The 16,338-nt window shown below is 53.3% G+C and overlaps 1 protein-coding gene across 1 annotated transcript in view; it reads left to right on the top strand.

Moving 5' to 3' along the window:
• Positions 1 to 16,338, top strand: part of Szt2 (SZT2 subunit of KICSTOR complex) — a 45,462-nt gene that overhangs the window by 9,809 nt on the left and 19,315 nt on the right. The window contains exons 6-39 of the mRNA XM_021159279.2: positions 563 to 704; positions 1,110 to 1,216; positions 5,179 to 5,389; positions 5,593 to 5,763; positions 6,127 to 6,361; positions 6,503 to 6,632; positions 7,330 to 7,472; positions 7,678 to 7,830; positions 7,956 to 8,070; positions 8,249 to 8,463; positions 8,540 to 8,755; positions 9,090 to 9,168; positions 9,357 to 9,451; positions 9,685 to 9,853; positions 9,981 to 10,095; positions 10,193 to 10,306; positions 10,515 to 10,685; positions 10,827 to 10,921; positions 11,089 to 11,212; positions 11,322 to 11,486; positions 11,574 to 11,769; positions 12,001 to 12,116; positions 12,240 to 12,486; positions 13,200 to 13,341; positions 13,494 to 13,586; positions 13,711 to 13,789; positions 13,894 to 14,187; positions 14,365 to 14,506; positions 14,622 to 14,729; positions 14,973 to 15,036; positions 15,227 to 15,412; positions 15,741 to 15,908; positions 15,984 to 16,071; positions 16,189 to 16,260. Coding sequence (XP_021014938.1) covers positions 563 to 704; positions 1,110 to 1,216; positions 5,179 to 5,389; positions 5,593 to 5,763; positions 6,127 to 6,361; positions 6,503 to 6,632; positions 7,330 to 7,472; positions 7,678 to 7,830; positions 7,956 to 8,070; positions 8,249 to 8,463; positions 8,540 to 8,755; positions 9,090 to 9,168; positions 9,357 to 9,451; positions 9,685 to 9,853; positions 9,981 to 10,095; positions 10,193 to 10,306; positions 10,515 to 10,685; positions 10,827 to 10,921; positions 11,089 to 11,212; positions 11,322 to 11,486; positions 11,574 to 11,769; positions 12,001 to 12,116; positions 12,240 to 12,486; positions 13,200 to 13,341; positions 13,494 to 13,586; positions 13,711 to 13,789; positions 13,894 to 14,187; positions 14,365 to 14,506; positions 14,622 to 14,729; positions 14,973 to 15,036; positions 15,227 to 15,412; positions 15,741 to 15,908; positions 15,984 to 16,071; positions 16,189 to 16,260 — 4,960 coding nt within the window. The remainder of the gene's footprint in view (positions 1 to 562; positions 705 to 1,109; positions 1,217 to 5,178; positions 5,390 to 5,592; positions 5,764 to 6,126; positions 6,362 to 6,502; positions 6,633 to 7,329; positions 7,473 to 7,677; positions 7,831 to 7,955; positions 8,071 to 8,248; positions 8,464 to 8,539; positions 8,756 to 9,089; positions 9,169 to 9,356; positions 9,452 to 9,684; positions 9,854 to 9,980; positions 10,096 to 10,192; positions 10,307 to 10,514; positions 10,686 to 10,826; positions 10,922 to 11,088; positions 11,213 to 11,321; positions 11,487 to 11,573; positions 11,770 to 12,000; positions 12,117 to 12,239; positions 12,487 to 13,199; positions 13,342 to 13,493; positions 13,587 to 13,710; positions 13,790 to 13,893; positions 14,188 to 14,364; positions 14,507 to 14,621; positions 14,730 to 14,972; positions 15,037 to 15,226; positions 15,413 to 15,740; positions 15,909 to 15,983; positions 16,072 to 16,188; positions 16,261 to 16,338) is intronic.

The following is a 16,338-nucleotide window of genomic DNA, read 5'->3' as shown; positions in this document are numbered from 1 at the left end:
TCTTTTTTACTTCTCCAGTCCGGGAACTGAAAGAACACTGGCAGTTTTGATCTCTGTTTAGCATTTTTAAAGCGGTTTGGCTTGCTGGAGTGTCCTGCCTCATTACTTTGGAGACTATCAAAAGTGGCTGCGCAAATAGTGTGTGGTGACGACCTTGTGTTTGACTGGTTATGAAATACTTCAGAGCACTGATGGGGAAATGTGGAGAGGCTGCCTCGGCAGAGTCTGATACTTCACCTGGTGCCTGACTCTCTTCCTGTCTGCGGCTTGGCATCTTAACACATGCTGGGCATGAGGACACAGCAGAACTCAGCTGCACTATAGGGGACTGGGGGCACTGAGGCCTACATCTGTCTGACCTGGGTGTACCAGGCTCTAAGTTGCAGTTTGAGGGCTGGGTGTGGACTCAATGGCCAACTGTGCCTGGTATATATAAGACCCAAGGTTCAGTGTCCTGTGCCAAACAAGAGAGACAGAGAGAAAGACTGTAGGAAATCTGATTTTGGCTGTAGATGGGGCAACATTACTCTCTGTCCCATTCTTTTCTGTAATTTTGGGCCAGGCAGAAGACCAGTCCCCAGAATCAGGGGAGTCCTTGGGCCGGAAGGTAGGAGTCTCCATGGTGACAGCTGATCTTGGGCTGGTCAGTATGATTCGTCAGGGCATCTTGGCGCTGCAGTTACTGCCCTCAAATTCTAGTGCAGGTCAGTAGAAGATATATTGGTATATATGGGGAAATGGGTTCAGTCAGGGTAGAGGGTTGTTAGCAAAGCCTGAAGTTTCCCTGGGAAACTAGTGAGTCCCGAGTAGGTCCCTAGTGGGCCCCAGGGAAGAAGTCCTGTTTTCTTGTTTGCAAACCATAAGCCCTTACTCATGCGGAGTCCCTGTATATTCAGCACCGTCCACCCTTAGAGACCCTGACTGGAAGGACCTCATCTGGGAAATCTGGTGTAGGAACATCTAGGGGAGAGGCAGGAAGAAAGGGGAAGGAGTCTGGAAAGTGTGTGGAGGGCAGACACTGAGGTTTTCAGGGCACTGTGGGTTGGGCCTCTCTGTGACTTTGGTGGAGCCATTGTCTCCAGGGCTATCTATCTCATTTCCTGTCTCAGGTATCATTGTGATCACAGACGGGGTGACCAGTGTCCCTGATGTTGCTGTGTGTGAGACACTGCTGAACCAGCTCCGCAGTGGCACTGTGGCGTGCTCTTTTGTGCAGGTGAGGACTTTGCAGGAAGGAGGAGTGGGCATGGGGCAACTCACTAAGTCAGGAATGGCCGGTTATTTTCTTACAGGCAGGAGTGACAATGGTGACATGGTGTCCTGGGGAGAAGGTGCCAGGTCTAGATCAGGGTAGGTGATAGCTATGGGAGAAGACTTTCGTTTTGTTCTCTTTTCTTAACACGTCGTTGGGGAAAGCATGGAAACTTTGAAATCTGAGTCAGTCCTACTCCCATCTGCCCACTTAGTTACTGCTTTAGTTGCAAGGGTCAGAAAACCCAGGTCAGACTAGTTTAACCATGTAGGAAAGGAAGGCCTGTTCACAGGATCACCACTCTAATTTGGATGGATGGACTGCAGGGCAGGGAGCAAGAGCTTTGGGAAGCAAGGGTAGGCATAAGCAGGGCAGGAAAACCCAATCCTGACGTGTAAATAGGTTTAAGTTGAATTCACTGGTGGTGATGTGGAGGAGGGCTGGGCTTCTGTTCTGCTCTCTGTGGGGTAAAGACAAGAGGACAAATTCAGATTTTCACGTGTGTTAGAATGACTTATGGCTCAATGCTGCATCGCAGTGAAATCCATCGTCTGGAATTAGACTGCCAGGACTGAATCTCGGAACTGCTTATTAGCTCTGTGACATAGGGCACACTGCTTTCTCCCCAGGTGAGATTTATCTGTCAAAGGAGATAGTAAGACAGGCGAGATGTAAGACAGGCGAGATGGAACATTTAAAGCGCATACGCATGCACATTCTTGGGTGACAAATGGCTGCTCTTTGGATCCACAGATCTTGGTACTCTGGAAGAAACAGTATCTGAGTGGTGGGCATTTTAGATGTGTCAGACTGCACATACTGACTGAGAAGAGAGGATTGTCTCAGAAGACCAGCAAGGATGGAGGGCTGGTCTGGAGAGGGCCGTGCCAGAGAAGTCGGAAGTTTGGAAGGAACGGGTAGTGACCCTAATGAGAAGCAGCAGAGGGAAAAGTAGGATGAGGAATGCAAAGTGCCCTTTGGTCAGGAAGTCACATGGAATGCTTAAGAGCCTTTTTAGTGCAGAGGCTGTGAGGGAAATGCGTGTTACAGAGGGAACGAGCTATGGACAAATGTTGATGTGAGAGGTTTGGCCTAACTGAGGGGCAGGAGAGGAGAATAGCCAGACAGACGTAAAAGTGGACAAAAGCATGTTCTTTCTGTCTGGTTTAGTTTGCTTTTTAAGGTAGACACTTAAACATTGTTCTTTTAATTTATTTATTTGGAGTATGTTTGTCGCACGGTGATAGGTCTCATGTTGTTGCCATACAAGTAGATATGTCCTTTGTCTTAGCCACATTCAGTCTTTTTGGGGGGGCGGGGGGTTCGAAACAGGGTTTCTCTGTATAGCCCTGGCTGTCCTGGAACTCACTTTGTAGACCAGGCTGACCTCGAACTCAGAAATCCGCCTGCCTCTGCCTCCCAAGTGCTGGGATTAAAGGCGTGCGCCACCACACCCGGCTGCCACATTCAGTCTTATACCTCACCTTTCTTCAGCCTCTCACTCCTCCCTTGTTCCTCCAGAGTCACTTGTTATCAGAGATTCGCAAATGCTTTTATTTATCTGCATAAAATCTAGGATTCACAAAATGAGAGGAATGAAATATTTGTCTTTCTGAGTCTGGCTTTTATTTTACTTAATGTGAAATTACCTTCAGGCACATCAGTTCTTCCTACAAGCAACATAATTCCTTATGATTGACTGACGCTCCACTGTGGAGACTGGAAAGATGAACTGCTCAGCAGCTAAGAGGACCTCGGTTCAACTCCCAGCACCCAGCTAGCTTACAACTGTCTGTGACTTCATTCCAAGGATCTCTGACATCCTCACACAGACACATGTTACATTCAGGCACAACACTGATACACACTTTAAAAACAAACAAAAACCTCCCTCATGTAGCTAGGCCACGCTGTCTTTATTCATCTTTTCTTGGACATCTAGGCTGATTGTCTAACTTGGCTTTTGTGAATATGGCTGTCATAAACGTAGATATACAAGTGTCTCTTAGAGTCTTTTGGGCACATATCCAGGAGTTATCTAGCTGGGTCATATGGAGGTTACTCTTTTAGTTTTGCGAAGCCCTTCCGTACTGATCTCCACAGTGGGTGAACTAATTTATGCTCCTGCCAGCAGTGTGCAAGACCCCTCTCCCAGCATCCTTACTGACATTTGAGCTTTTTCTGAACATAGCTATTGTAGCTTGGAGAGATGGGATCTCTATGTAGTTTTAATTGGCTTTTTTGTTCGCTTGTTCATAGTTCTAAGAGGTCATAGTTTCTAAAAAGGGCTTAAGAATTAGGGGGAAAGCTGGGCGTGGTGGCGCACACCTTTAATCCCAGCACTTGGGAGGCAGAGGCAGGCGGATTTCTGAGTTCGAGGCCACCCTGATCTACAGAGTGAGTTCCAGGACAGCCAGGGCTACACAGAGAAACCCTGTCTTGAAAAACCAAAAAAAAAAAAAGAGGGGGAAAACAGAAAAAGGACCTGATAGTGTAAGGTCCCAAACATGACAGGAAACGTTGGCTCTAGAAACTGGTTGGACTCTTCTTTACAAACAGATGTCAGTTTTTCTTTGAGACTGAAAGTTAGAAATTAAAGTGCAAGTGAGTTCTGCCGTTTCCCCTCAGCAGTAGCAGGTGACAGTGAATACGTAAGGATACGGTGAGGCAAGAGCTTCTCTGAGGACAGGCAGCCTACACAGCTCCCTCACTAAGCCACCAACACTGACATTATGATCTTTGTTGAGATTTGAGGTAAGATTAAACAAAATAGAGGCCAGATGTTTGACACTGGTCCTTTCTAGCCTGCTTGATTGTAAGGTCCAGGCTGGGTTGGGAAATAAGCGTCAGGAGAGTGTGGACAAACTTGGGAGTCACCAGCGGCTGAAGACCTGGCAGACTCTGTCAGTGAGGTCAAAGCACAGCAGGAAGAGGGTGGAAGGAAGCTAAAGGGATATTGTACTGTGGGATGTGGCAATTTGGAGATATGGCAAAATGCAGAGATGAATTCATTCCAAGTGAAGCCAAGGGCCGTCGTGTAGACAGCTGTAGATGCGTGGGGAAGGGATGAAGATAAGGAAGCGAATGGCCAGGAAACGAAATGAGTCACATGGACAGGTCTGCGGACATCCACTGCAGAGGTTGGGCAGTGAGTGTGGAGGCTTTCCAGGCCCTGAGTTTCACAGCTGTGTGACTTTGCTGTAGTGTGTGACAGCAGCCACAGACAAAATACAAAATGAATACGTGTGGCTGTCCCACAAACTCCACTAACAGAAAAATAGGTCTGGGCTGATTTGGGCTGTAGATTAGAAGTGAATGGGTCTATAGCCTTGTTGTTGGTATCACCAAAGCTTATTGTCAGTGCAGGCTCTCAGGCCTCACAGCAGACGTGTGTGTTAACACAATCCCAAAGGGTTTGTATGCACCTCAAAGATTAAGAAGCCTTTTGTTAGACCTATAATGACAAGAAGCCGGTGGAACCCTTAACAAAACCCATAGAGGGGCTGGTGAGATGGCTCAGTGGGTAAGAGCACCCGACTGCTCTTCCGAAGGTCCAGAGTTCAATTCCCAGCAACCACATGGTGGCTCACAACCATCTGTAAAGAGATCTGACTCCCTCTTCTGGAGTGTCTGAAGACAGCTACAGTGTACTTACATATAATCAATAAATAAATAAATCTTAAAAAAAAAACCCATAGAGAAGGCTAAAGAGTGTTTTTGACCTGGATGAAGGAGGGCTGAGTGTGGTGTGGCCAGCTGGCATTGATCTTAGAAAGGCTAAAGGATAGGTACAGGGTGGGGGGTCAATCCTGGGAGCACTGTGACCCACTTGCCCTCCGTGGTCTGGGAATTGCGAGCAGTAGATTCCCTCCTGTTCTTCTTTCCTGGCTCTCTGATGGAACAGGGTCTTCCCTTGCTCTCTCCAGGTGGGAGGAGTTTACTCCTACGATTGTAGCTTTGGTCACGTGCCTAACGTGGAATTGATGAAGTTCATCGCGATGGCAACATTTGGCTCCTACCTGTCCACTTGTCCTGAGCCTGAGCCAGGCAGCCTGGGTCTGACTGTGTACCACCGGGCGTTTCTGCTCTACTCCTTCCTGCGCAGTGGGGAAGCCCTGAACCCTGAGTACTACTGTGGTAAGGCCAGGCCCTGTGGATGGGACAAGGGCGGATGGCCCTTGGAGATGGCATGACCTTGGCTTTGGGAGGACTGGTGGTCTAACTGGGGCTGGCTTCTCTGGTTCTCTTTCTCCTAATAATCTCAGTGTAGCCCCTCCCCTGCACATACATCAGCTGACACATCTCCACTTTCACCTTCCCCATTCTCATGGGTCCTCTAGGTTCCCAACACCGCTTGTTTAACGAGCACCTGGTCTCTGCAAGCAGCAACCCTGCCCTGGCCTTGCGCAGAAAGAAGCACACTGAGAAGGAGGTGCCAGCTGACCTGGTCAGCACTGTGTCTGTCCGCCTCCGAGAGGGCTACAGTGTCCGAGAGGTGACCCTAGCCAAAGGTAAGGGTCGCCAGGTTCCACTGCAGCTTCACAGGTTGCTTTATGTGTTTACCTGCCAGATAGATGGGGGACATTAAAAAGTGCCCCCATGAGAGTCTCTGCTTGACATTTAAGACAAGTGAGCTCTGAGGTGCTTTCAAGGCTGAGTTCTCTTAGTGTATAGTTCCTAGGTTCATCTCCTGCCTGAGTAGACACCTGTGGGGTTGGTGGCCTGGGCTGTGCTTCTGAAATGTATGGGACGGTTTGGAGCTTTGGCCAGGCTCGAGTTCCATGACACAGGTCATGGAGTTCCATGACACATGAGGACTCTGGCCTGGAGTCCTGCTTCTTCTAAGCCTCCCTTGCCCTCCTGCTCTCCTGCAGGAGGGTCCCAGCTGGAGGTGAAGCTGGTGCTGCTGTGGAAACACAATATGCGCATTGAGTATGTGGCTGTGGCACCCTGGCCCCTGGAGCCTGAGGGTCCTCGAGGGACCAGGGTGGAAGTGACAATGGAAGGCGGCTATGACATTTTACATGACGTGTCCTGTGCACTACGGCAGCCTATTCGCTCACTCTATCGCACTCACGTTATTCGCCGTTTCTGGAACACACTACAGAGGTAAGGCCACCAACAGATATGTGCATCTGGGGAAAGCGATCCAGTGTCCCAGGCTCGTGTCCAGGGCTCTCTGTACTCCCGAGGTTCCCTTCATCTGCCCCGGCAGTCTGCTGTAGCTCAAGCTTGGCCCTTGTTCTACAGCATTAACCAGACGGATCAGATGCTTGCCCACCTGCAGTCCTTCTCGTCGGTGCCGGAGCACTTCACGCTTCCAGACAGCACCAAGAGCGGAGTGCCGCTCTTCTACATCCCACCTGGCTCCAGCACCCCGGTGAGTGGGCCTGAAACTCTGGGTCCCTCTCACGCTTTCTTAGCCCAGACGCCAAATCCACCACTGTTCCTTCTCAAGTCTGAGGCACCCAAACCAGCTTTAGCCTTGAAAGCATCTCTTCTTCCTGCATCCTAAGGCTCTGGGGAAACTGTTAATAGAAAGAGAGGCCACCCGAGCAGCCTACCCTAACAGATGGACATTTTGCAAGATGTCAGGTGATGGTATCCTAGCAGGCTGCTGTTGCCCTCGCATGTCTCTGTGTGGTGTACTCGGGCCCCCTCCTTCTACCCAGTACCTGTTTTTCAACTCCCGCCTTCCATGTGACTTGGATACTTCCTGAAGACTACAGCTTTCAAGTTCTGTGTTCTCTTACCTCAGTCTGCAGCTGATAACGTGGTGCAGTGAGCATGTGACCCACAGAAGTGTGCAGTGGCCTTGTCATTAGACTTTGCCAGCTCTCAGCCACTTTCCTGTAAAGTCAGCAATATAAGCTAGGCAGGTCCCATCCTCCTTCTGGCTCAGCTTTAAAGGGCTCTACAGTCCGTCCTGGCTCCGTCATCCTAATGAATCCTTCCTACTGAAAACCAGTTTGTGCCTTTGTCCCAGGCTGGCCTGACCCCTGAACTGCATCTGCCATAGCTATTTGCTGCATTGGTTTCGACAAACGTTTTTAGTAGGCTGGCCTTTCTGTCCCCAGGTGCTCTCCCTTCAGCACAGTGGCTCCGACTCATCCCATGCCCAGTTTGCTGCCTACTGGAAGCCAGTGCTGTCCATGGATGCTAACTCATGGCAGAGATGGCTGCACATGCATCGCCTGGTGCTAATCCTAGAGCATGACACGTGGGTACCCTCAGGCCCGGGACGGAGGAGCATGCTGGGGAGCAGGGCTGCTTAGGCCCGGGACGGAGGAGCATGCTGGGGAGCAGGGCTGCTTGGGAGAGTACCAGCTGTGGCCACGCCTTCTCGCTTGTCAGCTCCCAGGACCTCAGGGTCTAGAAGCGACTGGGGCTGGGCCATCTGATGTCACTCTCCCACCCTGTCCTAGGCCACTCCCTAAGCACTTGCATACCCCGGGCAGCAATGGACGCTACAGCACCATCCAGTGCAGGATCTCCCACTCCTCACTTACCTCGCTGCTTCGAGACTGGAGCAGCTTTGTGCTGGTTGAGGGCTATTCCTATGTCAAGCTGCTCTCCAGGTGGGCAGAGTGGTCTCTCCTCACCCGTCTCCACCCCTCACCCCAGTCTCTCCCTCCAACCCCAGACCGTCTTCCTCCTTCTGAAGCCCATTTACTATAGCTCACTTGCTTCCATTTCTCTCCAGTGCCCCAGACCAGCCCCCATCCTCCTTCTACATGGTCCGCATCATTTCCAAGACCCCTTGCATGGTTCTTCGCCTGGGGTTTCCAATTGGCACACCAGCCCAGGCCCGGCATAAGGTAAGCCCTGACTGGGGAGTTCTGGGGTACAATGAACTGTTTCTTCAGCCTTTGCAGCTCAGTGAGGAGAGGCGCCCAGAGGGACGTGAAAGGCCGAGTTCTTTCCGTGACTGGGGATCCCTTCTCCCAGACAAGGACGAGTTGGGAGGAGGGGAGTCTGACTATATTCTCCCCCCAGATTGTGTCGGGCTTGAAGGAAGAGATCCTGCGCCTCCGTTTCCCTCACCGGGTGCAAAGTAAGGAGCCGACACCCAAAGTGAAGCGGAAAGGGCTAGGGGGTGTGGGGGGCAGTTCGCCCTCCAAATCGCCCCCCACGCTGGGGCCACAGCAGGCCTTGTCTGACCGGCCCTGCCTCGTGGTTCTTCACAAGCCACTGGACAAGCTCCTCATCAGGTGGGTAAGACGGGGAGGTGGCCTCAGCGTGAGAGGCTGTGAGTAGGAGTCAACCAGGAGCCTCCCTCTTCCCCAGGTACGAGAAGCTACCCCTGGACTACAGGGCACCCTTCTTGCTGACACTGGAGCCACCAGGACCACTGCCCCTGGTGTCAGGCCGCTCGGCCTCATCCAGCCTCGCCTCGCTGTCGCGTTACCTCTACCATCGGCGCTGGCTGTGGAGTGTCCCATCAGGCCTCGCCCCAACACTGCCCCTCAGCGCCACCGCCCAGCTCCTCTCTGTCCTCACTGAGTACGTCTCCAGGCCTGCAGGGCAGCTCAGCTAGGGCTGGGAGAGAGCGCGTGTAGGCTCTGCGTTTGGACAGCGGCCTAAGCCAGACAATTCCCATCTCCAAGTACTGATACAGTACAGAGGTCATGCTGTTACCCTCCCACTCCCTACTCCCCCAGCTCTGCCAGCTTTGGCCTCCGGTCCTATTTAGACCTGATACTCTCTAGGGAACAAATTTGCAAATTTGAGCTTGCCTCCAGCAGGCCAGGTTGCATGATGGCTTCTGGGAGGTGCACTGAACTAAATTTCTCTTTCCTCATCTTTGTGCTTCTGTCCTGTTTTTCGGGGGCTGCAGAGTCCGGCTCTCTGAGGGGTTCCACTTCGCCTGTAGCGGGGAAGGTATCATCAACATGGTGTTGGAGCTCCCAGTTCAGGTGTGTACCAGCCTTCTGAAACCTACCTCGGGGCCATCAGAACCCTGGGACGCTTGCCTCTCAGCTGGGTGCTGACTACTAGAAACTGCCTCACCTGATGCAGGGACCAAGGCCTCAGGCCAGAGTGAGGAGCTGTCCCGGCCTCTTCACTGCCTGGGTTTTGCCCAGGATCTCCCATTTGTCCACAGAATGAACCACTGGGGCAGGCTGCAGCTGAAGAGAAGCATACGTGTGTTGTCCAGTACATCCTCTTTCCCCCCCACTCTACCTCCACTAAAGACAGGTGAGGCCATGACCTCTTCATAGCTCCCCTCCCCCAGGGTCACCTAAATGTCTGGCTACCGTGCTATATGACCTCTATCCCAGACCAGAGCAGGGAGCTGCTGGCTTTAGATGATCATGTTGGGTAGATGCTGGTCTGCACAGGCCATGTCGCTATCCTGGATGCCGGCCTTCTCATCCTCCCTGCCACAAGCTGTCACTGGACTTCTAGGCTTAGAAGCCCTCTTCTTCTAGCTTCTCAACAGATGATGACAATGATGTGGAGGTAGAGGCCTTAGAGGGGGACTCAGAGCTCAATCTAGTCACCGAAGTGTGGGTGGAGCCTCAGTATGGCCGTGTGGGGCCTGGCCCTGAAAACTGGAAACACCTACAGGATTTGACCTACTCTGAGATTCCTCAAGCTGTGAGTTACCCCAGAACAGTCCCCTGCCTCCTATCAGAATATCCCTTGCTTAGGGACTGTCATCCTTTGAGACCAGCAGTGGGACCTAGGATAGAATGACTCCTGTCATCTGGTGTTCCTTCCCTAGCTCCACCCACGGGATGCTGCCTGCATAGGCTCCCTGCTGACCTTTGAATACCTGATACAGCTGTGCCAGAGCAAGGAGTGGGGTCCTCTGCCCCCAGAGCCACGGCTCTCAGATGGTCAGTGGCGAGGGTATGTGTAGCAGGGTAGTGCGATGGGAGAAAGCAGCCACACGTAGGTAATCCGGTGTCGCTGTGTCCTATTCTTTCCTCCTAGGGCTGGACCAACGAGGAGACACCTGTGTCCATGAGATCCCGTTCCACTTTGACCTACTAGGGTTGTTGCCGCAGTGCCAGCAACTGCAGATGTTTTTCCTCCTGCTTTCCAGAGGTGGGTATACTTGGAAGCTGCTCACCCTCCCCTAAGGGGCAAGCAAACGTGGGCATCTCAGAAGACAGAAAGGCCAGCGAGCACAGTGAGCGAGAGTGAGAGGGTGGGTGGAGGCCGAGGCTGAAAGAAGGGCTTTGCTAGTCAGGGTGGAGCCGGGGGCACTGGGCGGCAGCAGACTCGTTGCTGAGACAGAGTGTGTGTCGGGCAGAGCCAGAGGGTGTGCCTCTCGCCGAGGGGCCCTGTCCCACCAACGACATGGTGCTGTGCCTGCTGCACAGCTGCCTGGGACAGGAGCTCAGTGACCGGGAGATCCCACTGACCCCCGCTGACCAGGCCGCCTTCTTGAATGAGGTCCTGCGGCGGAGCTGCCGTGACCCAGGTGAGCTCCCCTCCGCTTCCCCAATGCTACGCTTCAGCCCTCCCCTGCCCCGCGGTGATTTCCATCCTTCCCACCCTTTCACCTCCAAGCCCTGCCTCTTTGCTGGCCCTGTCCTTTTCCACCATCTCTGCCCCCTTGTAGGTCCAGAAGGTCCTCCAGTCGGGGGCCATGCAGTCGCTAAGGATCGAGCAAGCAATAGCACTCAGGCCTCTGGAGACTCCACCCTTCCTAGCCAGGTCAGCACCGCTGCCTTGCCCTGCGCACTTTCGGTGTGGTCATCCTTCTGTCAGCACACACCTGTGCCCAGGTCGCCATCATCCCCTCATACTTAGTCTGGTGAAGAAGGGACTGAGACTTGGACTGTTCCCTTGTGGATTGCTCTTGTTCTCTGTTGGTCTCACAGAGTGTAGTGACTCCTGGAGTTCTCAGGTCTTCCATTTCTGCCCAGCCCCCTCAGTGGCACTGCTATGCAAGGCTTCTGGGTCCTCAGCACGTGTTCCTGACTTTTCTCCCAGCTACCTTCTCAGGTACCAGTAGCTGACCTTCTTCACTAACCCCTCTGACACAAACCCTTGAGCTCCTCCCCCAGTCCACCAGAGAGCACTGATAGGCAGGTGCCCCTCTTCTCCTCCGCAGACATCCAACATCTGACTGCTTACGGCCTGGAGGGTTCCTTTCAAGAGGAAATAAAACCCAAGCTTGGGGATTGGAGTGGAGCTCCAAGCCTGAAAGACCCAGAAGCAACAGGGACTAAGGCTACAGAGTCCCAAGTCCCCACCCTCAGTGTGACCCTTGCTAGTGGTAAGGCTGCTGCCCAAAGTCACTGAAGCACAGGGTGGGGTTGAGAAGCCACGAAGAATGTGAAGACATAAATACCTTTCCTCACAGACAGTGCCCGGGATCCAGGAGAGCCAAGCACACCCTCCTGCCAAGACTTGGCAGCTAACAAGTCTCCCCAGACAGAGGGTGCTGACGGCCCCCGGACCCGGTGTCCTGTCTACATCTATAGCTGTTCCCTGGAAGCACTGAGGGAACAAATGGTTGGCTTACAGCCTCCACAAGCACCACGAGATCTCATATTCCGGTAGGTATGCTTCATTTAGACTCTTGGCTCTGCCCATCCAAGGCTTGGGTACACATTCAGGTCAGTCAGGGGCTTTGCTTCCTGGCTGTGTACCCCCAGCAAGCCATCAGACATCCCTAATCCTGAGTGTATTTGCTAAGAGTCTGTGCACTCTCTGGAGCTTGAATGCCTGATGAGGCCAAGGCATCATTTAGGGGGTCCACCAAGGCCTGTTGTTCCTCACATTCCCAGGGCTCAGTACCTGGACCACCCCTCCTCATCCTCAGCCTGGATGGAGCCCAGATACAAGGAGGCAGCCACGCACTGTGCCTTGCTGCAGGAGCACGCACAGCGGTGCTTTGTCCGCGGTGAGCAGAACTACCATGCAGGGAAGGGATGGGACTCTGGGGTGGAACTATAGGGGACACAGGCTTGGGGACTGGAAGGACACTTACGGAGGTGATCCTCATGACCCATTCTGCTTCCATTAGGGCTGTTCCGAAGCTTGCAACAAGCACAGAGCGTGACCTGCCAGGATCTGCTGACAGCCGTCGATGCCTGTGAGGAGCTACTACAAGAAGTAGACATCACCTCTTTTCTGCTTGCACTATGTGGCCATACTTGGGGTTTGCCTCATGCACCCCCAAGCCCTGGGCCTCTCAGTCCAGGGCCCTTCAGCAGTAGCATCGAAGAAGGACCGGAACCCCGGGAACGAGCTATCCTAGTTTCTGAGTCCAGGTTAGGATTGTTCTTGAAGGTTGTTGAGCAGGGTGGTAAGAGACACATGGACCAAGTTCCTACAAGCAAGACTTTTCAGTCCAGAGGAAGTACACCGAGAAGCAGTGGTACCTTGTCACTGGCTTCCTTTCCAGTGTTGTCCCGTTTGGCTTTGGTAGCAGTCTCTCTCCCAGGCATATCCCACCTCTCCTAATTTAATATGTTCTAATTAGCTGAGTTAGGGCTAGCCCATTCTCAGGAGTGAACACAGACATTCTTCTGATATCTTCCATATTAATCATATGAGTTCCCCAACTGATGGGAGTGTGTCGTTCATCGCTGAGTCCCCACAGTGGCTCCATACAGGAAAGGACAAAGGCAGGACGGTAGAGGCTCTGTTAGCTTCTGCAGTGTTGCTGCTGAGGAAAAAACAGCTAGAAAAGCGAGGGTCCCAATGGCTCCACCCCAGTGATTTCTCTCGAGGCCCAGATCTCCTGCACTCTCCAAGTGAACACACATTCTCTCTAACAAGCTTTGCTGCTTCTGTTCTCCTTGTATGCTGAGTGGGGCCACCCTTACTGTAAGAAATGTGTAGGGCAGAGCCCGAAGCCAGAGTGGGTTGGCTCCCATGGTCACCTCCCAGGCTCTGTTCTGACTCCTTGTAGATAACAACAGATGGGGGCTGCTCTGGGGCTTGGCCGTCCTTAACCCTGATGTGCTCCTTCCAACCCCAGTATAGAGACAGAGGACCTAAGTGAGCCTGAGTTTCAGAGCACCCGTGTCTCTGGGAATTTAGACCCTGGTCCGGAAATTTCTCTGACAGATGTCTGCCAGCTCAGAGGAGAGGCCCATGATGCCCTTCACAGCCTCATCCAGGTGGGAACTGGGAGGGGAACGGAAGCGGGTGGAGTCCTGCTTAGGCCACCCGCAGATTCTCCCCCGGGCTGAGGATGGTCACTTGTCCTGGTCTAGAGAAAAGAGCAGGGTCCTTTCAGGGATGACTGACCTCATGGCCTCTTCCTGAACAGGAGAAGTTCCTGGAGATCAGCCGTCTGCACTTCCGCACCGTTGCCTCCAACCCCCACTACTTCTTCTATTGCCCGCCGTCCAGCAGGCGAGAGGTGAGAAGTTCCTTCTAACCTTCCGCATACCCAACCCAGAGCCTCTCAGAATCCTTTTCAGTCTTGCTTCCCTGGTGCCTGGATGGCCTGCTTTGGTCACCTGTCTGCCCCACTTCCCCCTCAGGATGAGGGACCCCGAGACACTGTGGACAGAAAAATCAGTGACCTGGAGTTTTCAGAAGCCGAGCTTGTGGGCGAGGAAGGTGTGTGAGCCTTGGAACTGGTCAAACTGGGCTGGCTGTTTCCAGCCAGGATTCAGTGCTCCCTACTGCTGCCCTCTCCTGTTAAGCACATCTTACACCTCTAGGGGACACATCTGCCTGCTGTGTGGTCACGGAAAGCGATCCAGAGCTGGAGGTGGAATACCGGGAGAGCCGAGAACCAGACCTGGGGCCCGCTGGGCTAGACTCCGCATCACTGTCAGATGCAGACACTGTGAACCCCGATGAGGACTCCTTCAGTATCTTAGGGGGCGACTCCCCCACTGGGCCCGACAGCCTCATGCATGACCTGCCACCTCTCTTCTTACACCTCACATGCTCCGTGCGGTTGCGCGGGCAGCACAGCTCAGTGCCTGTGTGCAGCCTGCCCACCTGCCTGGGTGAGTTTAGGGGAGCCATGAGGAAGGCCAAAGGTCCCCATATGTCCTGTTTGCCTGCCAGCCCTTGGGGACAGGGGAGATGGGAGAGCCTAGGAGAATGACTTGGTACCATCCAGAACTTGGAAGCTATACTTTTTCCAGGGTCCTCAGAAACCCCCAATTTTACCTCTCTCACAGGTCAAGTGCTTTCCAGTCTGGAGGGACCCCCGATTGGAGGCCGAGTCCCACTGAGGGACCTCAGTGTCACTCTTGATGTCTTTGTGTTGACCTTACCCCTGGAAGTGGAACTACCTCCAGCCTCGGACCCTCAACACCACCGGTATGGCAGCAGGCTTGGCAGGTTCTGGGGCTTTGGGAAACACGAGACCTTGGGAGACTCTAAGAGGATAGTGGCTCCTGGCCTGGCCTTTGACTTTTGCTCCTACCCTGTCTAGGTCAACATCCGAGAGCAGTGCTTCATTCCCACGGTCCCCGGGGCAGCCCTCGTCTTTAAGGTCAGATGATGGCCTTGGACCCCCGCTGCCACCCCCAGAAGAAGAGAGGTACATCCTTTATATGTGTGCATGTGTGTATGATTATTTTGTGTTCATTATTGTATTTGTTTACATTTCAAATGTATCCCCCTTCTCAGTCCCCCATCCATGAGCCCGCTACCTCCTCCCCCGCCCCTTCACCTCTAAGAGGATGCTCCATCACCCACCCATCCTTACTTCCCTCTCAGTTTCTCCACTCCCTCTTGGTTTTCATTCTTGGGAAACTAGTTTATAAACCTTTCCTCCATTTAGGCACCCAGGACTGTCCAGTTTGGCCATGCCCCATAGACTGGCTATTGAGAGCACAATGAACGAGGTAAGTCTTCTCTCCCTCAGCGTAAGCAGTAGCCCCCCAGTGCTGTAGCTGACGCCCGCTCAGCCATGCATATGAGATGACGGACGGAAGCCTCTTGCAGTCTGTAGGGCAGACTGGCTTCTAGCATCTTGTGGTTTGGGTTGGGTGATGCCCCACTAAGCAAGGGCTCACACCTGCAGTCTGGTTGTAGATCCGCTGGCTGTTAGAAGACGAGATGGTAGGGGCACTCCGGAGAGGGGGCATCCCTCAGAGCCCTGCCCTGCACCGAGCGGCTGCCCACATTCATAGCTCTTCTGGACGCCCTACCTGCCTCCGCCAAGCTCCCCCTCTGAGTTTTGTGTTTGGGCCAGAGCGCTCTCTCACACAGTTCAAGGAGGTAATAAACTGCCCTCAGGACACTCCATGGTTCCCTGGGGCTCCATCTTTTCTTGGAACCCCGAAAGAAAAGCCCTCTCTTCATTTGAATCCATAGAAGTTTTCCTCCTGTATGCCCTTGCTGTCTCTGCCCTGCCCCCATTTGCCTGATAGCACGTTTCTGTGGATGGTAGCCCTACTTCCCACCTTGGTATTGGGCCTGCTGAACTTTGACAAAGCCACTCAACCTTTTCTGCCTCAGCAGTCTTGGGCTCCCATCGGCCTCTGTGGGGAGTCACAGTGTCAGAGGAGAAATCCCTCCTGACCTATGGTCTCCGCTCCTTTCCTAGGAGTTCCGGCGCCTTCATCTCCCTGGCCACGTTCTCCTCGAGGACCCTGACAGTGGCTTCTTCTTTGTGGCAGCTGGCCAACAACCAGGTGGACTCCATGGGGAGTCCCCTTCAGCAGCCTGGGCTTGGCACAACCATGACGACAGGGCTGAAGATGCTGAAGGGGAGGTATATCTGACCTGGAGACCAAGAGATGTGGCAGTTGTCATATGGCTATATCTCAGTCTGATTCCTATTTTTCAGGTCCTGACAGCCAGCCCCCAAGTCCCTGGCTCCCTAGAGGATTCTGAAGGCACCCCCCTCATCAGCCTTCCCAGCCTTTCACAGGGAGGTAAGAGAAGATGGGCAGCATAGTCTGGGGCCATAGCTGTCTCTCTCAGCTTCCCTTTCTCCTGGCAGACCCTACACAGGATCCAGAGACACACCAAGCATTCCCTTCTCTATACAGGAAGTCAGCCTGGGCCTAGTCGGGGACTAAGCCTCATGTCCAGTCAAGGCAGTGTGGACTCAGACCACCTTGGTAAGCTCAGGGTTGGGACGGAGGGCCCCCAAGTTGATGGCAGCTGGGCTTAGGGCTACACAGGGAAAGGTCTAGGTA

This window comes from Mus caroli, chromosome 4 (assembly GCF_900094665.2).
Source record: "Mus caroli chromosome 4, CAROLI_EIJ_v1.1, whole genome shotgun sequence".
NCBI classification, from domain to species: Eukaryota; Metazoa; Chordata; class Mammalia; order Rodentia; family Muridae; genus Mus; species Mus caroli.
The sequence above is the reverse complement of the archived record's forward strand: the minus strand, read 5'-3'. Positions and strand labels throughout refer to the sequence as shown.